Source organism: Pristis pectinata, chromosome 3, assembly GCF_009764475.1.
Source record: "Pristis pectinata isolate sPriPec2 chromosome 3, sPriPec2.1.pri, whole genome shotgun sequence".
Classification (NCBI taxonomy): Eukaryota; Metazoa; Chordata; class Chondrichthyes; order Rhinopristiformes; family Pristidae; genus Pristis; species Pristis pectinata.
This window is the reverse complement of record NC_067407.1, coordinates 22,658,140-22,670,279: the sequence shown is the minus strand read 5'-3', so window position 1 is coordinate 22,670,279 and position 12,140 is coordinate 22,658,140. Positions and strand designations below refer to the sequence as shown.

Genomic DNA, 12,140 nt, shown 5'->3' with positions numbered 1-12,140 from the left:
ATCATCCTCCAAGTGTGCGTAAATACAAGCATCATCTACAATTGACTGCTGAGATTTGAGTAACCTTGGTCCTGGATAGTTGAACAGTTTCCCATTAGTTCCACTCCCACAGGCAATTAGTTGGAAATGAGCTTCAGCACTGCAGTGAGAAAAGTAAGCAAGTTTAGGAGCAATGACATGGCGTTGTTTAACACTGCTCTTCACAGTGTTTTACTTTGTTAGGTTAACCCGTTGGTTAGGATCATGGCTTCCATGTCATCACGGAGTGAATGCAAGATGCAGCTGGATTTCTGTGGGCAGCTGAATTCTGATTCTGAACATCTGAGACAACTGAAAAATAATTTCTCAGTGAGGAGAGGGAGAGTAAAAATGGAATTTATAAGGATCTCCATGGCCTGGCCAATTAATTGACATTATTAATTCACTATAAATTAATATTTGCCCTCTGCTGTACAGCTGGATTAATGATACGTTAATTTATATATTGGCATTAAGTTTGTGTTCATGGGTCAGGAAGCCACGTTCATAATTTTTTCATATCAGAAAGATGGTATTCAATGTTTTCCAAAAGATATAATCCCTCAGTTCTAGTATAATTTTAGTAAACTTTTTTTGTGTCTTCTAAAATCTGCCTCTACAGGCTCTTCATAATAACTTCAAGTGTGGTCTAATCAAAATACAGTTTTAGACAACCTTTCAACTTTTTAATTCTATCCCTCTGGAAATTAATTCCATTAGTTGTTGGGGTTATTTCTTACTGCCTAACAACACTGAATTGCACCCTTTGGTAATTTGTGTATCTGTATACCCAAATCTTCCTCTTCCCCATTTAGACAGTTATTTTCCAAGGGGTATATTGTCTCCTTATTTGTCTTGCTAAAAATTATTACCTCATACTTTATACTGAAAATAATTTGCATGTTACATGCCCATTCTGCAAGTTTGGTAATGACTTGTTATTTTGTGGTTGTCTGGAATAACATCATCCTCCCTTGTCATTCCAGTTCGTGTTGCCTCTCACCAGTGCACTGCTCAGCCAAGATTATGAGATCATTTACTTAAATTCACACTTGAAAGCACAAGATGTAAGATGTCTCATTCAAAGTTTCTATTTATTTAACAATCAATGCTGTTTTTGAGTGATTTGTATTTTCTAGTTGAATCATCTGTTGGTCCACTAGCCAGAGATGTGGATAGCTTGGCATATTGCATGAAAGCTCTGTTGTGTGAAGAAATGTTTGAGTTGGATCCCACTGTGCCACCTATTCCCTTCGATGATATGGTAATGTACAAAGCTATAACTGCTAACATTTATATTGTCCTTGCCAAGTATTAAATACTTTAAAAAGCTTCAAATAAAAGAAATAGTTTCTGCAAAGAATTTAGTGAAGAGGGATGACTGAAAGTAAGGTTCAAATTACAGGTTCCATAAAGGATTTTGAAAGCGGGGCGAGGTTGCTGGGCAAGTTGGCTGATAGCGATGTGGTGAAATAAGGGTGAAATACACAGGAAGCTTTTGATAAGATCAAAGAACAAAGCATGGGATGCATAGCAGGAGCTGATGTTTTAGGGTATATGGAATATTAATGAAGATAGAATTAACAGGAGTAATGAGGGACTGAAGATTTTTAGCGGAGTTCAAGTTTACACAGTTTGGAATGAACATTCTGCCGAAAGGGCTATTAAGAAATTTGAGCTTGAAGCTAACAAAACCATGACTATGTTTGATAGGGTGTGGAGATGAGATTAGGGTAGAGGCGGACAATATTGAAATGGTTAAATGGGTTAAACATATTGGAGTTTTGAAGCTCAGTTCATTATTAAACCAAATATTAAAGCTGTGTGCTATTAGATTCATCCTGGGATAAGCAGCCAGGGAGGGGAATGGAACTAGGAAAAGGTTATTAAAATTGGAATGTTCTATCATATTTCTCCCAGTTATCTGCTGACAAACATTGTTGCCTTATTGGATGGATTGATAGCCAGGTGTCTGGCTTTGGTTACTGACATCCTCAGGGACTGTGAGAAGTAGACTCTCGACTTGTAGAACATGCTCAATTTTTGTTTCATTGAAATAAATGAAAATCAGTTGGTTTTTGTAACTCCCATGATCTCTGATTGCAAAGAATGGTTGGTGTTGGAGATTCTGTGAGCACTCTTAAATCCTCAACCACACAAGATAATCTGTGGCCCCTCACCTTCTGTATTTTAATCCTGCACCAGATAAAAAAGAAAATAGTTAGCTTGTAGGAGAGCATTTTAATTGCAAATCCTAGAGTACTTCAGGTGCAACCTCAGTAAGGTTGTCCTTGGAGATCTTTTCTTCAGGAGAAAGAAAACACAAGAAAGTAACAGTGTTTAGAAATAAACCTGAAGTTATAAGATAAGATATTTATTTATTAGTCACATGTACATCGAAACACACAGCGAAATGCATCTTCCTGCATTACTGAGAATGTGCTGGGGGCAGCCCACAAGTGTTGCTGCTCTTCCGGCATCAACATAGCATGCCCACAGTTCCTAACCTGTACGTCTTTGGAATGTGGGAGGAAACTGGAGCACCTGGAGGAAACCCATGCAGACACGGGGAGAACGTACAAACTCCTTACAGACAATGGCCGGAATTGAACTGCTACACTGTGGAGTAGTTGCTTAGGGCAGTGCAGTCTCATGGATTACCCTTCACTGTTTCCATATATCTTTGATTGTCAGAGACATTTGATCTTTGATGATCAGGGATATTTGGTAACCACAGCTGAATCCTGAAAAATCAACAAATAATCTTGATAACAAATTTTCTGAGTATACTTCTCCTAAATGCAGGTTAAAACTGGTATGTAATAAATATTTATTCTTAGCTTCTGTCAGTCACTAGTCTAACCATTTAATGTGCAGAGAAAACATTGAACGTGTTTTGCTTTTTATAGTATTGCAAACTATGGATTCATAGTGAAAACAAACTCATGAAGAATTGCCTCTTAACGTATACTTTTTTTAAAATCATCTTGAAGGTCTATGCCGATACCAAGCCTTTGAAGATCGGTTACTTTGAAAGCGATGGATACTGGATCCCCTCCCCAAGCATGAAACGTGCCGTGTTGGAAACTAAACAACTACTGAAGGATGCTGGACACACGGTGTGCTAACTGATGCGCAAGGGCAATGGAGAAATTCCTAGAGCTAGAGGGAGGTTGAGGAGGGAAATTACTGAGAGGATTAAGAAATTATATACTTTTAATTATTTTAATTCACCTAAGACTCTTAATTCATCCATATCCTTTCCCCCTTCACCCCACTATTTCCTCAACCCCTACATCCCAAAATGAATCGAGAAACATGTATCAAAGTCTGAAAAATATATTTTTCTTTGTTTTATTTACATAATATTTTATGCTGTGTATGAAAAGTTGCTGTTAAATTCACCATTTAAAATATGAACACGTGAAAATGGGATCCAAGTAAAATCTTAGGTGGATTTTAATATTTAAATATCCTTGCAGAAATTTATTTTTTTTCCACATTCCTAATTTTTGCATAAATCTCTTTATCATCTGCAAACTTGGTAACTATCCCAAACACATATATCTGATTCACAAGATCACAAGACAAGGGAGCAGAAGCAGGCCATTCGGCCCATCGAGTCTGCTCCAAGGAAAGGGAAATAGAAATGAGAAATGGGGAATGGGGGAAGAAGAAGGAAAAAAAAACTATTCTAATCCCGATTTCCGGCCTTATCCCCATATCCCTTGATATCCTGACTATTTTGATATCTATCTATCTCCTTCTTGAACGCCCCCACTGATCTGGCCTCCACTGCTGTATGTGGCAAGGAGTTCCACAAATTCACCACCCTCTGGCTAAAGAAATTTTTCCTCATCTCTGTTTTGAAACTGTATCCTCTAATTCTAAGATTGTGCCCTCTGGTCCTGGACTCACCCACCAAGGGAAACAGCCTAGCCACATTTACTCTGTCCTTTCCTATCAATATTCATAGCAATAACCCTAACACTGATCCTTATAGGACATGAGTAGCACCGATATCCAAGCTGCTTCACAACCATGAGCAACAATACTATGTCTATGGAATGCAGTCAATATATAATCCATTGTAGCAACTTTTTACTGATTCTACAGACCATAAGATAGAGGAGCATAATTAGGCCATTTGGCCCGTCGAGCTTATATTTTAATTTCAATACACCAAACAATTTTCTTTTTGTTTCTCCCACTTTCCAGTTGATATCATTCACACCACCAAAAATGTTCTATGCTATGAATGAAGTAATATTTCAGGGACTTCTTGCAGACAGCGGTGCTACCTTCCTGGAAAACCTGTAGGTAACCTCAGAGTTTAAATTACTGAAAAATGTGTAATCACTAACTGCTTTTATAACAAATTTTTTGCAATAGATTTACTTTTGGAATAGGTGGCACAGGTTGGGGCAATGCCCTCAGAGTGAATTGGGTGTGTTAATGGAATTATAAAATGATATGGTAGTTACTACTGCCGAAATATACCCACTCTTTGCTTTCTTAACAATTTGTTTATCTTTAATAAGCTTTCTGATTTTTAGCTCCCTCATATCTTAACAGCAATTCCTTCAAAACAGAAAATGCTAGAAATAGAGACACAAGAGACTGCAGATGCTGGAATGTGGAGCAACACACACAAAAGGCACTGGAGGAACCCAGTGGGTCAGGCAGCATCTATGGAGGGAAATGGACAGTTGATGTTTCTGGTCAAGACCCTTCATCTGGAAGTTGTAGAATTGAATATTGAGTTCAGATGAAGGATCTTCACCCGAATTGTTGACTGTCCCTTTCCCTCCACAAATGCTGCCTGACCCACTGAGCTCCTCCAGCGCCTTTTGTGAATGCTGGAAATGCTCAGCAGGTCAAGCCACATCAGTGGGAAGACAAACAGAGTCAATGTTTCAGGTCGGAGACTGTTCATCAGAAATGAAAAGGAGACAAAAAAGCTTCTAAAGCTGCGGGGGTGGGAAGGGATGTCTCTGATAGGGTAAAACCAGTCATCGTCGTGGCTATCCCTCAAGGACGAGGATGATGGTCTTCGTTCCGTTGATCTACTTATGGGCTCTCAAGTAGCTTATGAGTCCAATCGTCATGTTGCCTGCTCCTGTCACCCTTCCCCGATCGCCAAAAGACTTGAGAGGTAGCCCACAGAGCGAAGACACCTGTGCGTGTATTTGTTTAATGTGTACTTGATGTTGCACTACAAAAAGCACATGATATTTCACAAATCAACCAACTGATTCCAATGGCATGGAAACCATGACGATTGGAGCTAATGGATTTGTTGCCGCCTTCATCTGCCTTCACAGCCGTTGAGTTCGAAATAACTTTGTTTGCCTGTTCCACCGTTGAGATCTTGGTTGGATTGTTCTTTGTCAGGGACCTCCCCATCGACCTTACCGCCATGGGTGACCCTACCAGGAGCATGGCTCCAGACAGCATCGCTCTCGGGATATCAGGACCACACAAGCTTCTCCACCACGACAAGGTAACAATCCACGGAGAAGAAAACCAGTCTAACCATGGGGCTAATATGTGAACAAGATTATTGAGTCAGTGGCTTAATAAGAACAGTTAGAGGGCAGGAACATAGACAAAAGAACATGGACAAAAGAATGTGGGAGATACAGAAATGCAGAGTGTGGGAACCTACCCAATAGATTAGGCTGGGCATGTCCCTCATTCCCAGAGATATATATAAAAAAAACAAGCTGAGCTAATGTTACAGATGGATGACTAACACAGACTTAGGAATTATGTTACCTGGAATTGTAGAATTGAATATTGAGTCTAGAAGGCTGAAGCGTATCCAAACAAGAAGGTGAGGTACTGCTCCTCAAGTTTAATCACTGTAGTAGTACAGGAGGCCACAGAATGATAACTCGGAATGGGCTGGGGAATTAAAGTGGCAGGCAACAGAAAGCTCAGGGTCACTCCTGCAGAATGAATACAAGTACTCCACAAAACAATCACCCAATCTGCATTTGGTTTCTCCTATGTAGAGGATGCCACATTACGAACACTGAATGCAGTAAACTAGATTGAAAGAAGTGCAAGTGAATTGCTGCCTTACCTGGAAAGACTGTTTGGGTCACTAGGTGGTGGAATGGAAAAATGTGAAGGAACAAGTGTTGCATTGCCTCCAGTTGCAAGGATAAGAAGGTGCGTGGATGATGGGAATGGAAGAGCGGACCAGGGAGGCATGAAGGGAATGGTCTCTGCGAAATGCCGGAAGGAAGGAGAGGGGACTCTCTTTGAAGGTGGCAGCAATTGCAGAGAGTGATCTGTTGAATGTGAACATTGTGTATTGCTGTTGAATGTGAAGGCTGGTGGGGTGGAAGGTGAGGTCCCAAGGAAATCCATCAGCCATCCATCTGTAATATTAGCCCAGCTTGTTTTTTAAATCTCTCTGGGAGTGAGGGACATGCTCAGCCTGACCTTTTGGGCAGTTCTCCCATTCTGCGTTTCTGCAGTTCCTGCATTTTTTGGACTGTGTTCTTTTGTCTGTGTTCTCACCCTCTAACTGCTCCCATTCACTCATTGACCAGATACCTTTCCTTACCACTTATCCCCATGGTCACCTTATCAGAGACATAACCCCCCCCCCCCCACCTTGCCTGCAGCTTTTCAGTTCTGACGAAAGGCCTCCAAACTGAAACATTAATTCTGTTTCTCTTCCCACAGATGCAGCCTGTGCTGCTGAGTATTTCTGGCATTTTCTGCATTTAGTCCATAAGTCCATAAGATATAGGAGCAGACTTAGGCCATTCAGTCCATCGGGTTTGGTCCCCTATTCAATCATGGCTAATTTTTTCATCCCATTCTCCTGCCTCCTCCCCGTAACCCATAACCCCCTTACTAATCAAGAACGTATCAATTTCTGCCTTAGTGACTTGGACTCCACAGCCCTCTGTGGCAACGCATTTCACAGATTTACCAGCCTCTGGGTGAAGAAATTCCTCCTCATCTCAGTTTTAAAGGGACATCCCTTTATTCTGAGGCTGTGCCCTTGGATCCTAGACTCTCCTACTAATGGAAACATCCTCTCCACATCAACTCTATCCAAACCTTTCAGTATCTGGTAGGTTTTAATGAGATCCTCCCTCATCCTTCTGAACTCCATTGAGTTCAGGCCCAGAGACATAAACACTCCTCATATGTTAAGCCTTTCATTCCTGGGATCATCCTGTGAACCTCAAACCTTGTTTTAAACTTCAAACCTTGTGTTAGTTTTACAGCATTGGCAATTTTTTAAAATTTTCAATTCTTTCTATCCCATTCCCCTTCTATTTTACCAGAATTCATTGCTTAAATATATACATATTAAACAAATGAGATGATTTGATTGTCTAGAAAATCCAATGTACTAAGCAGAGACAGCAAGCAAACTTTGCATAGGTTTTACCAATGAAGTCTATTACTATGTCTGGCCAAACCATGTTTTCAAGGAGTGCTGTGTCAATCATTTTCCTGCAACCTCTGTCTATTACATGATGTTCTCCTCTCAGGATCCCTTTTCCTCCTTGTTATCCTAAATCTTTCCATGGTTTACCCTTCTCTGTGTCCTTTTGCTCATGATGTATTCAAAGGGGAAAGTCAACCAATGTGTCAATTTGTTATACACAAGCACCTTAATCCATAATTAGAGATAAAATTAATGAATAAATAGCCAATTGCATAAACAAAGGGAGCCTAGGGGCAGCATTATATTTGGATAATAAGAAAATTTTAAGGTGCTTGACAAAAAATAGTTATAATAATTATGTTCAATATTATGAGAGAAATTCTTCCAAAGTGCATGACTGCATAGGTGCAATGGGCTTGCAGATGGATAGAGATTGATGTACCCCATTTTGCAGCATTGAGTCTGCGTTTGTTCTCACTAAATGTAGGTCTGCACAGCAACTGACTGCACCACATTGAGTCTTGTCTTGGCTGCTCTTGCACAGTTGCTTTTGCATATTTTACTATTTGGGAAGGGAGGGGAAAAATATGATATCACCCAGAGAAGGAAGGATTTCAACACATACTCCAGGCGTGCCCTCCTTGCTGGTTACTTTTTCTTATAGTCTCCCATTACTGTTCTCTTCATCAATTCCCTTAATGCATTGTAAAGAGTCCAAGGCTTCCATAGCCACAGTATGCTCTGATCATTTCTGATGGAGACTGTTAGATGTTGCAACCTTTAACATTGCCTTGGAATTGCTATGGTTGCATACATTCTGTTGAACAAATGTGCTGGGGAGGAAGAATCAGAGGAATATAAGACGGATGCACAAACAGGTTCGAGAAGGCATCTGACTTCACCAAGAATAAAGTGAAAAACAAATGGTTTTGAGGAAAAATGTTGTGCCTAAGTTAAGGGGAGAAAGTTACGGTCACTTACTGTTTCTAAAGAGTGAGCTACTTTTATCTATCTCTCTCCTAATGATTTAAATGTAAGGATGGATTGGAAGTGTCTGTAGCAGATATTTCTGTGCTCTGCTTTCACCTTCGGTATTGCGTTGTTGTCAGATTTACCTGATGTCTAAGCACTTTCCTGTTCTACTTGAGCAATGGGCTAAATACTAAATTGGAGAACAATATTGCAAGCTGTCAACTACTCTTTTAGAATTTTTTGGGCTCACAAAGAGAATGCTGGTTAATGCAATTTTAATCCAAAAGCTGAAATTGCATTGTTCAAGGTGCATTAAAAGTCAGGTAAATCTCCTTTTGGGAATCTGTAAACCTTCCAAAACGAATGCTGGTATCTTTGCTTTAGATTTTTTCTTTATACGGCGATGGACTGTTGTGTTATAAGCAGCTTAAGTTACAGTCAGTACATGTCCCACTAAGTATAAGAACATGAGAAACAGGAACAGGGAAAGGCCAGTCAGCTCCAAGCATGCTCTGCCACTCAATAAGGTCAGGGCTGATCTAGTCTCATCCTCAACACCATTTACCACTTTCCCACCATACCTCCTGACTCCCTTGTAGTTCAACGGTATGTCAATTGCTCCCTTGACTGCACCTCCATAACTCTCTATGGTAAAGAATTCCAAAGAGTCACAACCTTCCAGGAGAAGAAATTCCTCCTCATCTCCACTATTAGTGGGCAACTCCTAACCCTGAAAATATTTCATCTAGTTCTAGATGTTCCCACTGCAGGAAGTATCTTTTCAGCATCCAGCCTATGTATCCCCCTCAGAATCTTGTATCTTTTGGTAAACTCTCATTCAACTAGAATGAATATGGGCTTGTCCTATTCAATTGCTCTTCAAATGTAACAGTTACTTGTTGTCCACATGCCTTTAGTTTATAATCATAAGAGAAGGAAGGCTGACTTTTAAGATTTGAACCTGAAAACAGGCCAAAATTTCACTTGGAGAAGGAACAAAGCTGATGTATTCAGTCACCATAAATCCATAATCACAGACCAATTTTTGAGTTTGTAGCTGTTAGCCTCCAGGAAGAATATATTTTAATATCACAGATATCCTCAGTATCTTTATCTTCAAACAGTGATCTATTTTTAGTGCATGCACTGTAAAGATAACTAAAGGCACTAAAAATTGTTTAATTTTTCTAGTAAAGGCGACATTATCGATCCTCATTTAAGAACTCAGGTATCGACGTACTCTATGCCCGGAATAATGAAAAAGCTCTTGTATTTTTTTCTGAAGCCTTTTGTAAGTATTATAGTTACCTTATAAATGGTTTGGGATGGGGAGATGGGTGGCTGTTACAGACATTGCAAATATCAAAAACTCATTTGGAATTCCCAGAGCGGCCAGCAGTCACTGGGTCTCCTACAAGACCATTGCTAAGATTGTAAAAAGTGAAGTGAATTATTTTTGTAAGCATCTGGCCATCTGAATATCTTTAACAGAAGCTCATTAACCTTTCATCTCCCAACTGTAATGAAAATATTTTAAAATTCGTTCCTTGTTCTTTCCTGATTCAGCAGCAAGAGGTATTCGCAAACAAAGGAGGCACTGTACACGTGTTAAAGGTTATAGAAACTACTTTATTAGAGTTATCAGGGTCCCAACCCTTGGCCACTAATGCCCTTACTCTGACGGGATCCGGATCCTGATCCATCAGCCTTGCCCAATCTTCCTGGCGTACTTTAGTCAGTTTACAGGCTAGGGTGGTTTGCTGGGTTTCAGCTTTATTGGCCCGTTCGTGGGCTGACTTAGCTGATTCAGTTAAGGTGACATTTTGCTGTTCTAGGATTACCACTTTCCCAGTGACGGTGGCCACTCGTTGCTCTGCTGCCTGTCGCAAGTCATGCTCCTTTTTCAAGGTGCACAGCAAGATCCATTAGGCTGCACCCTTACTCTCCTTCTGTTTGGGAAACCCTACCTTATTTAACAGAGTGGCTACTGTACCCAGGACATCACCACTCCTGCTTTACATTTCGGCTCTCCAACACGTGGGAGAGCAACACGCAGACAATGTGTCGGCCACTGCTCCAAAACCATGGGTGTTGTCTGTCCACACCGGTAACCTAAACTCAGTCCCACCTGCGGGTACATCCTGTTGTTTGCGAAACATTGCACTGAATCCTGCTGACTACGCTAATTTTGTAGCGAAGATGTACTTCGTTACACCAACCTGCATCTACTGGGGATGCACTTCTTTGTGCACTATTATTTATTTCTGTGATTTATGGTCATTTTATGTCTTTGCACGGTACTGCCGCCACAAAACAATAAATTTCATGTCATATAAGTCAGCGATAATAATCCTGATTCTGATTTTGTTGAAGCACTAGGATATGTTAATAAGCACAAAAGACAGCCACGAGGTTGCTCAAAGTTTAGAGTTGGGATTAACTATTGCTGTTAACTATTATACACCAATTAAATCAAGTCATTGGAATACGTTTTCTGCATTTGGTGCTGGTGTTAATACTTATAGTAAATGCATGACCCACATGAGGGGAAGTAATCAGATGGTTTAGTAGGTATGGTGACGGCAAGGGATGCAGGGTGCTCTTGGACAATCTGCTGCTAAGGAATTCTTACTGCTAATGGCACAATTGATCAGTGGTGCTTCTTCTCTACTGTTTCTTAATATTATTGACCTTTTTTCCTCCTGCTCCACTTCTTGTTGTCACAGCAGGAGTAAGGATTGGTTACTTACATTGTGTAATGCACAGCACAAGATGATGAGTCCAGTCAGAATTGCAAACAGCCCAGGCAGCAGAAGCATTGCTTGAATACACTGAAGGTCTGCTCTGTGCTATTTCGTTCACAGAATAGTGTTTGCTGGTCTGTGCTGATTGACCATTCCGTAGTTGTTGACCAGCCGGGGAAAATACCCCGGTCACCCAGAGGCCAACTTATGACTTGGCTGTCTGTTTGGAACAAATGTGGTACAGCATAAATGAACCATGACTGCTGCCAGAGAGTGACTAACTAACCAGTAAACTTCTCTCCTTATTTATGCAGCCTCCAGCATTCAAACAAAATCTGTATGTATAAAGAGAATTTTAAAAAATTGTTATCAACTATTTCCTCTGATACTCATTATGATCAAGGCTCATTAACTTATCAACCATGAGCCTTGTAGTTTTCAAGACTGCTCAATAGTTATCACTGTGATTTCTCATCCAGTACAGGAGAACTCTCCAGTTTACGGAAGACCTGACTTATGGAAATCTGACTTTGTGCAAATTCTCCCATAAGATTTTAAAGAATTTTTCAATAAATAATAATAAAATGTTTTGTGGTATTCATTAACAACTGGATACCATACATGTTCCATTAGTTTAATTATGGGTAGTGATAGGGTGAATATAGAAGATATTAGATGAAATGAAAGAAGTGTGTGTAGCGCAACGCAGTATGGATAGCTATAGAAAATGGATGTTTCTGACTTATGGAAAAATTGGCAGTCCCCGGATTACTCTTACGGAACCCGGGGACTGCCTGCTTTATAACTTCCACCATTAATCATAAATCTGATACAATTATTTATTAATATCTTTGTTAATGTTTTGTAACTATTCACCTTTGAATTCTTTGAGTCGTGGCAATGCTATCACATTGGAGGATTTTCAGCAGAACTGCATAGCTCATAAAACTTTCTGAAAGACTGCAATTTAAGACCCACCAAACATT

The 12,140-nt window shown here is 40.1% G+C and overlaps 1 protein-coding gene across 1 annotated transcript in view; it reads left to right on the top strand.

The window, feature by feature from the left end:
• LOC127568968 (vitamin D3 hydroxylase-associated protein-like) overlaps positions 1-12,140 on the top strand; it is a 63,533-nt gene that overhangs the window by 36,438 nt on the left and 14,955 nt on the right. The window contains exons 8-11 of the mRNA XM_052013242.1: positions 1,158-1,282; positions 3,012-3,137; positions 4,237-4,334; positions 9,602-9,701. Coding sequence (XP_051869202.1) covers positions 1,158-1,282; positions 3,012-3,137; positions 4,237-4,334; positions 9,602-9,701 — 449 coding nt within the window. The remainder of the gene's footprint in view (positions 1-1,157; positions 1,283-3,011; positions 3,138-4,236; positions 4,335-9,601; positions 9,702-12,140) is intronic.